General features: G+C 42.5%; 1 protein-coding gene across 6 annotated transcripts in view; it reads left to right on the top strand.

Annotated features, from left to right (window-relative positions):
* The window catches only part of Nrm (neuromusculin), a 406,706-nt gene that overhangs the window by 380,796 nt on the left and 8,302 nt on the right, over window positions 1–17,608 (top strand). For 2 of the 6 annotated variants that reach the window (XM_076792813.1, XM_076792812.1), the window contains one exon: window positions 13,358–14,083. The exons of 3 other annotated variants lie outside the window; for them this stretch is intronic. In XM_076792813.1, the coding sequence (XP_076648928.1) occupies window positions 13,358–14,080 (723 nt within the window). In that variant the 3' untranslated portion in view covers window positions 14,081–14,083. Of the gene's footprint in view, window positions 1–10,034; window positions 10,620–13,357; window positions 14,084–17,608 lie in introns of all 6 variants that reach the window. One more of the 6 variants, XM_076792817.1, reaches the window with a different exon arrangement.

Raw genomic sequence — 17,608 nt, 5'->3', positions numbered from 1 at the left:
CCAAGCAATTTGGAGACCAAATAAAATGGAACAAAAACACTCGGTTGAACGGAAGAAATTGTTCTCCGTACGCTTTCCATTTACTTAAAGCAATTTCGACGGGTCTGCTTTCTCAACAAGTGTTTTTTAAAGATTTTTATCCTTCACCATACAATATCGAGCCGCTATAAACTTCCGATAAAGATTTCAAATACAATCAACTAAATAGAGTTTACTAAAAATTTCTATGAAAAACAACTGGATGTTATTGATTTTTAGACTGCAGATTTGTTGCGTTCATAACAAAAATGTGTAGACGAAACAATTTTCAACTTTATACAACATATTAAACGACAATTTTATCACATCGGAACCGTTATCATTTCAGAAGGAATTTATCAGTTACCGTCAAAATAATGCAAATATACAGAGAATGAAGCAGATCATTTTCAAATTTATCCAAAACATTTCAAAAAGTTAAAGTTGCTCAAATCTACGGAAGATTCGTTTACGAGAAAATGTTAATGTTTATCCAGAGGTTTCAATTTATAGCATTATTGGGGAAAAAATGAATCTTCTGTTTTTTATCTATCGTGTAAAAATATCTTAGAGGAAAATGAACACTGTTTTGCGAAAGTGGAGGCTTATAAGCTTTACATTGAGTCGAGGCTAATGGTTCTACTATTCGTTTTTACGGATCGCAATTTAAATAAGGACAATTTCCCGAGAAACGGAAATATAGTGTTTAAATGCTATCCACGGTAGCCAAAAGATCCATTAACCTCGGAAAAACGAGTCGCGACGGAGAAGAGCCGGCAGAGCCCCGGAACACGTAAAACCCCTGTGGAGCTTTTTCGCGGGGACGGCGAAGAAAAAATGTTTTTTGCTCGAGCAATGTAATAGGTCAAACGTTTTTGCTTACGCGAGGCCGGCCCGTGGAGCCGAGGAGGAGAGGCTAACTCGAGGAAGGAATGAAGGTAATTTGATAAAAGGGGTCGAAAATATCAGGAGCACGCGAATACTCGAGGCTCTCAGCCGCGAAACGTGGCACAGAAAGTCACCGTGAAATAATCGCATTATAAGAGGCTGGAGAGCGCCGGCAGTCTGAGGCCTCGGCCGCCCTCGAAGAGGAACGCGGAGAACGCGGGAAACACAGGGCACCGTCGCTAGAAGGAACTAGTGTGTATTGCACTTTGTGGTGAGAGGCTTTAAGCCCCGAGAACGTAATTAGGAATAGGTTTCCCCCGTTAGCATTCAACCCCTCCTTATTTCGACATTGACTTTTTCACCTCCTCCCCGTTACAACGATGATTAATCATCGTCCATTAAATCCGGCTGCACCGGAACGTGAGATTATTACGTTGCATCTTCAACGCGTGACTGTTGCGCCATTGCTGCACCACATTCTCAAAAATACAGCGCGCGTGCGCTATCCTTAGATTCTCGCAAGGAAGATTGGGTAATCTTAGGAAATTAAAATACTTTTTTAGATTGTACCCAATGATGAGGATTTCAATCACAGCCATTAGCCATTATTTAACCCTGACACTGGTACAGAGTCTGCTCAGGTCACTCATATTTTTTAGAATAATCTGTCCGGACTTAAAAATTAATTTTTTTCAGCAATCAAATTGAGCTATTTCATCGATCGAGCTGTATTGATTTTATCGCATTTTCGTAGTTGTCAAGAAGAGATGTGTTCTAAAAATGTGGAGGAGCTTGCAAAGCGTCTCGTTAAAATTTGCTAAAAGTTGAGGAAGCGCAAACATTTTCTCTCGAGCGATTTAGCAGTAAAATATTTTCTTTGGAGGTTGAAGGGTGAGCGTTTCAGGGAGGACAAGAGTATCGCGCTTTTTTTTGCGCTTTTATCTTTCGCATGAAAATACGAATTCTGTATGCAAATGTCCAAAATCGATTACTCGGACAGCCTTCACTTTGTAAAATGTCAAGAGCATCCCATTTTTTTTTTCTTTCCTTTTTTTTCGAGCGTCTCTGCCCCGGCGCTTTTTAGATTATTTGAAAGATAAACGCCAAGAGCGATGACTTCTTATCGTTTTGATGCTTCAACTTATAAGTAGAACCTGCTCATTTACCCATGCCTTTACTATTCTTTTGATCTACTTTTGAAAAGAAAATCTGCTTTAATAATCTTTTTTTTTATACTCTTTGATGGTCGTTACAACTTTATTCATTTGGCAAATGTGCAACGACCCAACAGTTTACTGTGTCAGACGGAGAGGAAAATGTCCGTTGGAAAATGAGAAACACAATTTTCACTATTATAACAAAAATCGCGGAATATCTAAATTCATTGCTATTTAGTGTTAACCAAAGTGTTGTAGATAAAGGTCTATTAGAAGCCTTAAAGACTTAAAAATCTTCTTTTACATGATACCAAAAAATATCATTAGGTTACGTTGCTAGGAGTTGACTTTCAATAATTATGAAATAATGCGTTAAGATTTTTACAAAATGAAGGAGCACAGAGTCAACTTTTGGAACCACTCGGCTCGAAGACTGCGATACACATGTCCGCGAAAATAGTATTAATGATCGAGAGTCCCCTAATTGCAGAACGCGGTAATTTCTCCTAACGGTGATTCGCGCATGGCAATTGTCCTCCAAATAAGTAAACATTTGGAAATGCGTAATTGTCGATCAATAATCTACACATTAATCCATCACGGGCTAGGCGAGTGGTGCTAGCAATGAAATATGGATCTCGCCGAACCAGGACACGTCTGGTAAAAGCACCCCCGAACCAAAGATGGCCGACAAAGGCCGTCGCTAATATCCACTTTCTTGCCTCTTCGCTTTCAGCTTCTGTCCATACTGAATTACTTCGGATACGAACCGTTCCTCTGCTTCCAATATGGTCATTATGTATAGGTCGAGGGGAGGGGACACTTGGTTAAATAAGGGGGGAGCTAACCTCTCTTCGTGGCCAACGGAATCGTAAACTATGCAGGGTCGCTGTTCAACCCTCACTTGGACCCTCATAAAGCTGATAGACAGTTCCTGAACCTTCGAGAACTACTTACGTCTTTGACTTGACTCAAGTCGATGCACCGACGGCCATTGTTCTATTCAGCTAATCTAGCCGCCGAACTACGGACACTTGCACTCTCGCCCTGTTTGACACTCCGCGGCGACAAACTTGGAATGGAATTAAACCGACCCTTGAAATTCCATACATCGCGTAAACTTCAAGATCGATCCCATTAATTTGCATCGCGTTTTATTTACGAATAATAATGCACGAAAGCACGAATACGATCTTTTGCATATTATCTGCAGGGTGATCGGTAACTGGTGGTACACCCGAAAAGGAGGGTAATTCTACGTGAAAAGAGACGAAAATAAAATTTTTTTCACGCGACGCTTTCTTTTCGAGAAAATCCGTCGAGATCCGGTAGGTCGTAGAAAAAAGTTTTATTCTATAAATTCTCGTTCTAGGGAAAAAGATATTGCTTAGGAGCCAAAAAAGAAAAATGTCATTTACGTCGATTACTAAACCCTTTGTTTCCAGTAAATTGTGAACTGCGGTAAAATGTTTTCAAAACTATCTCGGAAAGATGTCGGACCTTTTACGGTGCCGTATAAACGTCGGTCTCGACGAAGTTCGTCTAATCATCAGCAACAATCGTGATGCTCGCGAAAGAAAAATATCTCGAAATAATACGTCGACATGTCTGCGCTATGGTTGAAGTTCTACCAAACGTGCGCGATGGAAAATTATACTCTCTCGGTGAAATTGCGTTTCTGCTTCTACAACGTTACAGGAACTGTAATGCGTTATCGAAGTTCTATAATTAACATTACACCGTTGAATTCTATTCGACAAGTGGGACATACACAGCTTTTGATCCTGTAACGAAGCACGTTCTACGCTAATTTGAATTTACCTCCCACGTCGATATACGTATCGTAGCGGCACACTTTGCGAATCTAGTACCACGAGAAATATTAACAAAAAAAAATATATATATTCAATACAACTCGATAGCAATATCTATTACTCCAACAATTTTTCCCATTCAACTTTCCTCTTTTATTTGTACTTCGATCGAAACATAGTATCACTCTGCATAGTACTAGCCTTAAAAAATCGACAGAACAATTTGTTCCATTACGACAATTGAAAAAGAAAAGAGAATTTTGCACATTTTATTTCAAACGTAAAAAGATTCTACAAACGTAGAAGTTTAAACAATTTGGTAGGATACCTCTCGTGTCTAACTTGATTGTAAGGAGCAGGAGCTTCTTGAAATATTTAGATATTTAATTATAAAAATGTCCAAAAAGTCCGAAAATGTAAAATTTCATACAATCTAGTAAGATTTTCATATATTTTGGATCTGCGAAGGTTATTTCCACTAAAAATAAGATTTCATGCGATTCCCTTAAAATTTGTCCACAAAAATTAGAAATTGTATAAACATCTGGTTGTAGTAGACGTTTCAAGAGTTAAAGAAATTAATCATTCGTCTAGACACGTTAGTTTACGCGGACACAAAGGCCATTTATCAAAAGTAACCCGACGCCAGCGTGTTAGAGTCGCGAAAAATAGCGAAGGATTTTTCAAAAATCGATTTTGTCAGCTTTACGTAAACAGTGATCGACGATTCGATCATCTCGGAAGTATCGTGGGTTGTTTATCCAGGGGAAAAAAGTCCGGTTTCGTGGAGAACTGCAATATTTCCGTCACGGAGCCCCGAGGACTCGGCAACAACCATTCGAAGCTGATACCTCGAAAGTGTTGCGCGCTTTCTTTGAATTGCAAAGCAGGTATCCCCGAAAAGAAAAAAAAAAGCGTCGCGTCGTCGTGACGAACCGCGTCTACAGGCAGGGATATCTTCTCTCCCCGGTGCTCGACTGCGCAACTCCGTTTCGCCACGGAAACGTTTAACTTGAAATTGGCAACGCGCGCGCGCGCGCTCGTGCTCGCCAGCCGTTCGTTTGCGACATCAAAGAGAATATAACAATGAATAAAAGTTCCCGGGGGCCGGGATCCCCACCTCTCTCGCCGGGAACCGGTCCGAAATTTTGCGCAAGTAGACACGCGAGCCGGAACTTCTCTATGATCCCCCTCGATCATGTTAAGCCAGCTTAATTGTCACGGTTCAGGACAGCGACGACAACGACGACGACGACAGCCGATGCTCTCGCCGGTACGGGAAAAATGACAGAGCAGAAATAATTAACTCCCGAGCAAACTTTCCGACAAATGAAACCAGAAGTTCGGAAACGAGCGTACCATAAAGTAGTGGTTAAGTGGAATTGGATCCTTTTGTGGTGGTCGCCATAATTAGTTCACGTGTACCAGCCGCAGCCAGTTCTACGAGATAATAGCAATTTTCGAAACGCGAGCAACGAAACTCCGACGAGAAATTGAAAACAGTAACCACGGGAAGACCCGTGGTCCGAAATTTTAGAAAAATTCTACTCGCTATTGTAGATCGTTTGATTGGGTGTACAAAAGAAACAGTGAAATATAAAAGTGATAACAGTTCTCAATAGTTTTTTTGTTGCATTCCACAAATTTAAAGTGACTTAATAGTACCAGAGATCTACAGTCCACCGCTTAATGAATTAATTCTTTCAGAATCGATACCAATCAACTCGTTTGCAAGATCATCAGAGAAATATCAATTCCAATTGACTGTCGTAATTAAACTCGACACGGGATCGCTACTCGAACGTCGTGTCCACGGTTCTGCCGGTCGATAAGAACGATTAAAGATCGCTTGTAAACATCGGACGTGTCCCCTGGAATCATTATTCATCGACGTCAGCGCTCAGCGTAGATCATTTAACATCATTATCGCCTCGTCGGCGCGGCGCTTTGACGGCGACGCCTAGGCAGAGATCAATTTCCTGTAGACGCTAAATAATCAGCGAATCGATAAATGTTGGCCAATTTGCATCTCATGTTGCGAACGGGGCTTCTGTGATTACACGAAACTGTCAGTCCTTGATCAAAGATGCGGTGCCGGCTTCAGGGTCCATTCGAAGCACCCTTTCACCGTGCATTACACTCGGCCCCTGAATGGACGTCCATTTCAATAATTGCGAATCTTATAATTGACACTTGCCTCCTCGTAAACCGAGAACTCGTTCTACCTGTCGCACGGTTGCCTGCACACACCGCACCTCCCCCCTTCTTGCTAACCTTTTGTGCCTCGAGTATTGTTTCTTCCAAGCGTGATTGACACCGGTCGTCGGCTTTCTCTCAGACCATGCTAATTAACAAATTGACACGCTGCAGTGGGCTGCCGATTAACATCGATCGAACACTATTACGAAAATTTTAACATTTTTTTAACAGTAGAACTATCAATGAAAATGACGGGTTTTAGATTTTCCCTTGTATAAGTGTTAAAATTGTAAACACGTGTTTTTTTAGTATACCTGTTGTAAACAAAATCGTAAAAATTCTTGTATCTCAAGAATCGAAGCTCATTTGCAAAGTTATTCAATTGTACTGCGAACTTTTAAATACCTGTCTACTACGACTTTTTGGAAATCCAAGGGACGATTGATAAATTGACTACCACGATGCCCGAATGAACAACATAAAAGAAAAACTTAGATTCCAGAGAAAGAAACCAAAATAAATAAATTCAGAAACATACGATTTATAAAGATTAAAGTATGGCAGCAGCAACGATTGCAGATTATGCTAACTTGACAATATTATCGTCGAACGCGTTCAAAAATATGAAATTTCGCAAACCATAGTTGGATCGTGTAATATCGAGCACAAAACATGAATTGCAATGAAATAGAAGATCCTCGCAGCGCGCAAACATACAAATAAAATTCGCAGCAGTGAAATATTTCGCGCGATTCAACGCACACGCGTAAAAAAGAGAAACGAAAAAACGAATTTACAAAGAACTATTCCGCCGTCTCGACGGAGATCGCGTGTAACCGGCCTCAAATCCCGGCGACTTTTGAAATGTCGAAAATGGCGGATGGTGGGGGAGGGGAGGAGCTGAAAGACTGCGTCGTTAAAGCACTCCTTAATGAAGCAGAAGCATCGGACGAATGCGCGAAAGGTTAATGAATGGATATTCATCAGTGGAACCCGTGGAAACCACGAGCCGTTCGCATTTCGCGTCTCCTGTCCATTGCGAAACGTGAAACATTTCGAGCAGCCGCGTACATAAATCGTCATCGCCGCGCGCGCGAGCGAGCGACCGATTGATCGATATATATATATGTATATATATCGGTGGACGCGGCCAGTGTCAGAATTACAGTGGCATAACAAATTAATTTCGCGGATCACGGGGCTGCCGTCATAAACCTGGAGTCCGGACGCATGTTCCGAGGCACGGGGGTGGCCCACCTTGAAACGGAAAATATCGATCTCTCACGTTTCGAGGCATCGAACGCCGACGCGTTCGACAATTATCGGCACGATGACCCGACGCTCTGTCCAGGTAGGTGCGATCACACGCCGGATCAACGGAGAAAAACTCTGCCGCTAGAATGTACGCCTGTTGCCTCTTCACTTCTATTTCTCTTTCCTTCCACGCTCAACAAAACCATCGCACACGTCGCTCATTCATATGAAAAGTGAAAATATATTTGTAAAAAAATTATAATAAAAAATATATTAATTGTGATGTACAGTGATTTCTCTATATATGTCGCCAAGGCCTGGATGATAAACGTCGCGGAATTATCCCCACCGCCGCGGGGTATTCATGTGTTGGTGACATATATCGAGAATTCACTGTACTTTACAGCCAATGTACACATTGCAATTAACACAGTATCTAAGTAACAACAAATTATTTCTCATTTCTAAAATTGCCAATTTTAGGTAATTTTCAAATGGCTCCCTTGTAAAATTTCCCTTTTTTTAGGACTTATGTCACTTTTCTTATGAATGAACGATGTGTGCTACCTTCAGTTTCTCGAAGACCGCAGAACCTGGTAAATAAATTTGGCCCCGTTGGCTTTCTGAACAATTAGAGGAGGAATCTAGTCTTCGAGAAATGAAAGATAGCACAAGCCCGCCATGATCCTTGTCGAGCGTTGCATTTTTTCCATTTTGTTTTTGCTCCGCTGTGTGTGCGCGCGCGCGCCAGTGCCTTTGGATTTTCCTTGAATCTGCCCGAGCCAACAATCTGCTCGCTGAGATTGAAACGAAGGCAAATCTCGACAATGGCCGTCTCGATGACCGGACCTCGGCTCTCCGCAGCCCACTACGTTCGAGCTCGCCCGGTCTGCTTTGTTTATTTGTTTGTTAGACACACAGTTCGCGTCCGAACAACAATAACCGACTGATGCCCGCCGAGCGGATTTTTCGGCCCTCTCCTCGATCTAAATTACAACGTCTCTACCCAGACTGGGAGACCCACTTCGTTAGCATCCACACGAGCCAGAGGATACAGTGTATCCGAGCCGGGTCTAACCAGCACTTCGCGGCTCGCGTCGGCTCTCATCGCAGCTAGTGTCGTTTACGAGGAAATCGAGTTTTACCCTTAAGGGTTGCAGCAGCAGCAGCGGAACTTCGCGAGATCGATTTGTTTCATTGTCGAAGGACCCGTTCTTTTTCGGACATATTTTGTTACCGCGATTTCTGTTCACCAATTCGTTCCGAAGTGAACGCTCGTCAGCCTCAGAAATGATAATTGGCTAGTGAAACTGATCGCAGTTCGAAAGCAATTTTACGAAGCCGGCGAATTGTTCAGCACAGGCATTACAATAAATTCTTCCACGGAGAGAGAGAGAGAGAGAGAGAGAGAGAGAGAGAGAGAGAGAGAGAGAGAGAGAGAGAGAGATCTAAGGGCACGATACCCTGATGTTCGTTATACGCCGAACGATTCTTTCGAAGTTTCGAGCGGTTCGGTTTCCGTGCATGAGAACCGCAAACTTCTTCAAGTACTTTCCACGCAAAAACTTTCAATCGTGGTTCACGTTATCTGAAATTGAATGCCGGGGCACTTGAAAGTAATAACGGCAAGATTTCCTTCGTGATTATCGTTAAATGCGTACGCGCACTTAACAGGGCGGTATCATATTGCTAAATCGGTAATGATTCCACAGAAATCAGCAAGTCGAGAACATGCGATACAAGTTTTTCGAAACGAGACATCGTTTTCTAGAAAATCGATTTAGGTTGGAGTAGTCAGGCTCTCGTGCGTTAATAAGAAACAGAATCGGCTGGTCTAGATGAGTCAAGATAGATTCGAACGTTGTCCGGGCTCTCCTCGCTATCGGCAACTCGTCGATTGTTCAATGTCAAGATAAAAACGAAAACAGAGGTAGGGACATTATCCAAAGTCTCGGATTAAGTCACTCGAAAAGTCATGTTTGAGTCAAGTGACTTAAAAGTCACCTCACTGCTGCAAACCCTTCAGTTCTTCAGCGTCAAGGTAAAAACACCAAACCCTGCATTTCTTCGGCGTCGAGATAAACAGTAGAAGCAGTGTCGAACGTTATCCGACGTCTTCCTTTTCTCCAATTCAAAACCTGATCCGAAATCTCGAATAAAAGTTAGATTCAAGCAGATTCGAGCCCTTTAACGGTTCAGTGTCAAGGTAAAAACACCAAACCCTGCATTTCTTCGGCGTCGAGATGAATAGTAGAAGCAGTGTCGAACGTTATCCGACGTCTTCCTATTGCTGCCAGCTCTCCAATTCAAAACCTGATCCGAAATCTCGAATAAAAGTTAGATTCAAGCAGATTCGAGCCCTTTAACGGTTCAGTGTCAAGGTAAAAACACCAAACCCTGCATTTCTTCGGCGTCGAGATGAATAGTAGAAGCAGTGTCGAACGTTATCCGACGTCTTCCTATTGCTGCCAGCTCTCCAATTCAAAACCTGACCGAAAATCTCGAATAAAAGTTAGATTCAAGCAGATTCGAGCCCTTTAACGGTTCAGTGTCAAGGTAAAAACGAAGAAGTAGGTATCGAGCACGTTTGAAAATCTCGCACCAGGTGGCAGGCCCGCAGCGTGATCCCCGGTGGAGGTAGCGAAGGTCGCGAAGAGTCGAGGTCGTGGCCAGCTAAGTAGCCGCCGGTTGTCTTTTGTTTTAGTTGGTTTCCCCTATGTTTGCCCGAGTTTCGGCTTTGCATGGCACGTTGCATCATACCATCGTGAGGTCGTCGCGAGGCACGCAGCAGACGCCGCCGCCGCCGCTCAGCAGAACGACGTCGTTCTGCGACGGTAGTTCCGGTTACGAATCGACCAGGAGTCACCTCGGGCCGCACTATAGCGATTACAACATGCCCAGGAGTAATTCGCCGGTGCCGAAGTACAACAGCCTGAAGCCGCGTCGTCGGAAGCATAAACGGTCGCAGTTCTACTCGCTGAGACTGTGCCGGCGGCACGAGAACGCGCACAACAGGAAGTATCAGCTTTACGCGATACCGATATACAAGTGTCCGCACAAGAACAGCAGCACGAGCACGCTGGCGACCATCGTCACGCCGGACACGCCGTCCTTGACGAACCGTCAGTCGGCCGGGTCGAGTCAGTCGGATTTGGCGACCACCGAGGCAACGACACCGCCGATCCCGGCGCCAAGGAGGTCCAGGAAAACCGATCCCTCGAAACACACTTATCAAAACGTCCCCCTTCCCGTCTTCCCGCCAAAAAACGCTTCGCTGCCTAAGACAAAGGTTTGTCGACTACTCATGTTCTTTGGTAGTATGCACCCGCATTCGGTGCTCCGTAACGTTGCTGCTGCTGTCGCCGCTGCGGTCACCGCTGCTGCCACCACCGGGACAAAGAAATCGTTTCGTTCTTGCTTCCACGAGAGACAGATCTGGATCGATCGATGTTAAGCGATCAAGTAGTTAAATCGTCCTCGCTCAATCGCCTGCCCTCCTTCCCGTTCCGCTACTTTTTTCTTTTCCTCCACCAAGAAAGATCGCCGCTGCTCGAACCGGAGCTTTAAGAGGGCAGGTGTTTCAACCTTCATTTTGCCAAATATTTCCACCCGGGTTCGATGGAAAATTCATTCTGTGCAACTAGTTTCTATTAAAATGTCTTTCCATGGCCCGTTCAACTTTGCAGAGAATTTCCTTGTATATTGTCCATTGTTTGCCAACTTTAGACATTTTTAATAAGATCATTCGTGCCAAGAACGATCGAGCGACCAATCTTCCTTGGTGATTTAAAATGTTTTACTGGACTTTTTCTACCTTCTTGTTTCCTTAATATTTTCTCGTGGCAAAGGGCAGTGAAAAATTTAGTTTCTAGTAACCGAGTGATTTTATATACAGGGTGGTTGGTAACTGGTGGTACAAGCGGAAAGGGGGTGATTCTACGCGAAAAAAGAAGTCGAAAATATAGAATAAAATGTTTTCATCCGAAGCTTCGTTTTCGAGAAAATCGAGTTTGAAAATGCAGCAAGTACGCATGCTATTCGATAGGAATTGTCTGCTGCGTCTGACCGTGACCTACCAATTCTACTTCCTGCGCATACTAAAGCACGCGAACCCGACGGATCTTTAAATTCGATTTTCTCGAAAACAAAACCTCAAATGAAAAATTTTTATTCTATATTTTCGACTTCTTTTTTCGCGTAGAATCACCCCCTTTCAGCTTGTACCACAAGTTACCAACCACCCTGTACATTTCGCACGAAAAATATCTTAAGAATTTTTAATAGTGAACCAAACAATAAATTAAAAATTATCACTCGATCGTCCTAGAATGGTATTCTAGAATCGTCAAGAATTATGTTTGAATGGTTAGAAATATTTGGCACAGTTTGAGGTTGAAACTGTTAGGAATGCATTACGTGAAATATGTTTGTAGATGTTTTGGGATGTCGAAAAAAGTTTGTCATACACCGTAGACATTACATATTCATATGAGCAATGAATATGCATCAACGTACCTGAAGTAATCAAGATTTTGAACAAACCGTATAACCTAGTAATTGTATACTTTTAGACATCTGCTACGTATGCGCATACATAATTAAAAGACTGTTTAGAATAGATTTAATCTGTTCGTGGAAACCATGTTTTATAAACAGCATTTTCAGATAATGTTCCTAGAATTGTGTGCACGTATCTGTTTAATGCAAATAAACGATTCGCTTTTCAGTTCGGATGCAGGAATTGGGCAATCGTTTTCGCGACTTGCAAAATTATATCAATCGATCTAAAAAGAAATGCATGTTGAGCATACTCACAGTGACAACACAGGTTGTGAAAATATTTAGTCGATATTTAATTTTGTTTTGTATCGTCACACTGTATCGAAATATTTTACCACTTTGATGTATTTATACGAAGCAAGAACTGATTTCTTTGAGAGTTTCAAAGAATTTTGAATCGAAGAATACAGCAGCAGCGATAGCGGAGCACGCGAAGTAAATCCTCTGCCTTAAGCACCTTTATAATAATTAGCATCGCACCTACTGCATGAGTACGATTTACGTGTCCGCAATAGATATAAAGCAACAGCTTCGAGCAAATAGGAGGTAGAGTTACTGGAAGCCGAATTATAATCGGAAATCATATTTTCCCTGCTAAGCTGGATCTGGCCACCTATGTAGCGACCGTCCTTGTGTATGTCGGCCGCGCATCAAGTAAGTTTTCACTGACACAGCTACCATCCAACACGAACACACATGCGCGCGTGTGCGCTTAACGGTGAGCTTTTAAACCTTATCCGTAAAGGAGGTAAAATATTATTTCGATCATCTCAAAGACACCGTGTACGATGCTCCCTTTTCGAAGGGATGAAAGCTTCGAATCGTTGTCGCACAGAAATTAAAAAAAGAAAGAAAAGGACATGTTTGCTCGTTTCGCCGTTCAAAGCCTGGAGAAATCTGGAAAACTTCGCGAAGTCAAAGAAAATTGTTTCCGCAGCGCCATATCCGTTTAATCAATTCCCTTGCAAACAGAAAAATATTGAAGTCGCGTCTGTATCTTGAAATCGTATTTCTTATTCTTAAAGCAGAAGAGTGCAGTTAAATGTAGATCAAGAGTTCAAAGTTGCACGAGGACGAGCACACTGTTCGATTTATTTTTTAACGTCTTCTAAAGTCTGCTGCGACACTTCTCTCGGATTAAAAACGGAACTTCTGTAATATCCATTGGACCCTGCTCTGAATTATGTATACCTACGAAATTCAATTTTACTGCGACGAATAACGCACGGCGATCAATATCACACGAATTCGAACGAATCTGAAAAATCTCGGAATCTTCGGGAATTTTCAAGCCTCGTCATTCGCCGTGAATCGGAATCCCCGAACAAAAGGTCGGCATGCTATTTCGCCTCCCGATTGTCCACGATTTGTCTCGGCACTAACATTAGCCTCCCCCCCGTCGGTCCCTCCGCGAATCCCTGTGCGCGGTGCTGAACTTCCAACCTGTACTAACCGTGCCTGTTGCAGACCGACAGCCTATACAACTACAAAGAACATTATCAGCAGCAGCACCGGCAGGAAATGCAGCAGTACAGCTACCCGTTACCGAGCAACAGTTCGAGCCAACTAACACTGCCACTAACGCGCAGCCCCTACCACTCCTCGATAGTTAGCCCCTTGCAAAACTCCTTCGTTCACGCGAACAACCGTCCGTCCACCCTGCCGCATCACGAGACCGTCAATCACCTGTCCGTGGTGCATCCGGACGAGGATCAGCAGAACTACACGAACCACGACGCGAGACAGTCCCGGCGGCACGTTAGCCGGGGGAACGAGAGGGGCCAGAAGTACCGGAAGCACAAGAGGACAGACAGGAAGTCGAAGCCGAGGCGGAGCGAGCGCGCCTGCGAGACCAGCTTCCACCAGGTACAGGAGCTCGGCATACCGGAGACCTGTAAGATCTCCTATCCCCATTACTACGAGGACAACATCGCCGAGTGCCCGACCGAATATCACAGGCTAAACCCGGCCAGCAGACAGCAGATATGGGAACGGCGGTCGAACCGCAGCCAAGAGGAAAGCACGTATTACGCGGACCCCGCGGCGACCGCGGACACCAAGACACGCAATAAATCGAAAAGACTGTCCTCGTCGTCGAACCTTGGTGACGGACGATCGCCGTCCGCGCCGACGATAATGCAGTACGCCGAGCTGCACTTCCGGGACGTCGGTCAGGAGATCGATGTCTGAAAGGTCAGTAGAAACGACGGGCACACCGTGGACACCGTAAATTGTCCACCGGTCCCGACCGGACAACCAGTATTAAGGAGATCCGAACCGAATTTCGGGAAATTAGTTGCTCCAATGCCTCGCTGTTGCGAGCTTCGATACTCTCGATGCCCCTTTTGCAAATCGATACAGTGAATTCTCGATAGATGTCAACACCGGTCCTGCCTGCGACATATATCGTCCACGGGACGTACCCCGAGGCGTCCGAGACTCCTCACGGGGTATAATCCCGCGACGTTTACCTTCCAGGCCTTGGCGACATATATAGAGAAATCACTGTATCTCCGCACTACGAATTAATAATTTTGCCGATCGCTTTCAACTTCTTGCACTCCAAAATTAAATCTTTCCGGATTTTCGAAGATTTCCAATTTTCTTTTAAAGATGCCTAACACGATGAATCTTAGATACACAATAATTTATCATAATAAGACGTAACTATCATAATTAGAAGGAAATGCACAACGGTTCTTCGGAAATAGAAGCTCAAGACGAGTTCAAGTTTATTACCGTACAATAACCTCGAATATTAAACCTCCGACAGCGAAGTCCGGGTCCATTTTGACCCAGAGTATCGAACATTCAACTACACTCGGTTTCTGGAGAATTAATGGAACGAACAGCTGTCGCATTAGCAACAATGGCAAGATTAACGTGTCTACAAAGAGTACCTTCAAAAATATGTTTCAAAAAAATTGATATAGACAGCAGCGAACGATCCTTAGCATCGTGAATCAGTCTCGGGTCGAGGGTTAATCGAGGCTACCAAACTTTGCTCGTTTTCTAGAATTTCATCGCGCCGAGCAAAAAAATGTGATACATCGTAAAGCACCTCATCAGTTCAGGGTCAAAAACAAAATAACTTGGCTAGCCTGTAACTTCTCTTCGCAAGAAATCCCTTAACGATGGTCGCTTTATGCAGAAGAGCGTCGTCATGCGACCAATCATCGGATATTGCGGTCTCTAAAATCTTGAATTTAGGAAGTTGCTCTATAACGTCGGAAGATAACTTTCGCCGAAAGTATTTGAACGTATTTAATATCGCTAAACTGCGGATTTTCGAAACTCATGGCAAAAATGCGAAACTGAAATACAGAACAGTAAAGATATCCGAAGAGTGTAACACGTTCGCTACCGGGCTTCATATTGAAAACAGTTTTCATAGAAACTCAACTATCGGATGTTATGTATAAAATACGAACAAAAACACATGAACACAAAACAATGAAGAGATCCACGAATACCGTGCTGCACGTTACAGTTTCGAATAACAACGAATTGAAAAATAATAACCACAATTCTCAATATCTCAGTTTCTCAATTTCTCTGATTAATTTACATTGATATTCAACGACTTTACTCTTCTAAATTTTATTTACTCATTTTTCAGTCGTAAATGCATGAAATTCACAGAAAAACATCTCGAGAGGCTGCAAAAGTACTGGCCATTTAGCTCCAATCGGCAAATAAAAATATAACATTAAAATTCAAGGAGAAAAATTCCAAATATTTCTGCGCCAACCGAATAAATGAAGGGTTAATTAGCTGCCGGACTAACTAGGTGATTCAGACAGCGAACCGAATCGGTCCTCGAGCTTCGCGGACTTGTAAATTTTGCCAAGACCAGAGTCGAGTGGATTAACGCATTTAAAGTGAAAATCTTATCCACTGTTCGCATGCCAACAGTAATCATGGTTGCAGTAGTGCAAACTTGCCCTCCTTGTGTTGCGTATCGACTTCACAGTTTTACTCTGGAGGGTTGGTTCCCGCAGTAGAACTCCCTAGTTGACACGAAGTTTAGGGGCAACCGTGCTCGCCGTTAGTGTGCAGTAGCTGTTGCTTCTACTCTCAAGTGGACGCAAGCAGGAAAACTATTTTTGGCGGGGTTACTCTTATGTAGATACGAGCCGTTGCAGTTAGCCGTAGTAAGTAGATGTAAAGCAGGAACGTCCCTCGGGTGTCGAACATAAAACATTGTGAAAATGACAAATTCTGGAATTTCACTTTGCGAAATTAATGGATCAATCATTTGAATGTCTACAATTTTTTGAAAAAAATCGTTTCAATTTTGCTCCTGACTATAAAGAAAATAGTAATATAAAATTGAATACGTTTGCCTTCCCATAATGTACAGAATCAGCAAGTTAGACACTGAATTTGATTTCTGGTAATGAATATTTTTTTTTTTTTTAGAAAATCGTATAAACCGAATCGATTTTCTTCTATCCGGACGATCTCCTTGATACTAATGAACTGTCTCCTTGGTAAAAGAAAAATATTTCATTGAGAAACAAGTCATTAAACATTTATAGGATACTGTTGTAACAAGCTGCGCGAATTCTTTAAGAGTCAGAACCTGTTCTTTTGCTGCTCTGATTCATGCCAACGTCGTTCGCAGTATGTGTAACAGACTGCTCTCAGCGGTTGATTCGCAAAAATGTTTTCATTTAAAAAAAAAAGAAAAATGAAAACCCGCAAATTCTGCCAGATGAAATAAAAATTATTCGTACCCATTCGTCGCAGTCGCCACATATTTTTTTTTTAATCTTCAGTTTGCCATAGAACACACAGGTAGGATGGCTTGATTAATTTTTGTTCATTTTGTGATCATTTTGTTTTGAAATGTTTCATTTTCGCCCGATTGCAAAAAAATTGCCTTTCCATGTTGTTTGCGTTTGCGTGCATCTCTGTTTCGCTTTGTTCACTGGTTTGCTGTTTGAAATGACTTTCAAGCTTGTTATTTACGCTGTATGAATGTAATACTTTGAAATATCACGGTGAACTGATTCTACATTTGTTCGTTTTCCATTTGTTTGATCGCCGTCCACGTTATTGGTAAGTATAGCGATTTATGATGGTCGATGTGGGATCGATAAAACGCGACAGATCGCGATAAACGATTATAAATCGCTCGGGATAAACTCGTCACAATTTCTGTAAGAATCTCTACTAAAATAATTAAATTAGAAATTTTTAGTTACTCCGATACTTGTAACATCCATATATTTATATTTCGGAATAGAAGAGTTCTAACCCTTCGAACCGAGATATTTATAAAAATATTGCAATTTTAGAATGGTACCTCGAACGACATGATCGGGGATTATTTATTAATGACATAATGGAATTATTTTAGGCAGCACAATGTGAGTATATACCCGGGACACTTCGAAATCACGGATGTATAATCAAAATTCAACTGTTTAACACTAGAACTACCGACCCAGTTAACAATAACTGGTACTTCGTTCTTTTTTCTTTGACAGTTAGTGGAATTTTATAAACATTTTTATCAGGAATTTTCGAATGAAATACTTCATTGAAACACATATTACAATAAAAATTATATAGAGTTTATTCAGATGCAGTTTTGTCATTATTCCAAACCAATATACAGGGTGTCCCAAAAATTTTGGAAAACCTTGAAAGGAGTGTTTCTGGTTTATTTTCGAGTTATTAATGAAAAGCGCGGCTACAGGCCCCGCTGAG

Source organism: Halictus rubicundus, chromosome 8 (genome assembly GCF_050948215.1).
Source record: "Halictus rubicundus isolate RS-2024b chromosome 8, iyHalRubi1_principal, whole genome shotgun sequence".
NCBI lineage: Eukaryota > Metazoa > Arthropoda > Insecta > Hymenoptera > Halictidae > Halictus > Halictus rubicundus.
Note: the sequence above shows the minus strand (reverse complement) of the source record. Positions and strands in the feature narration are given on the sequence as shown.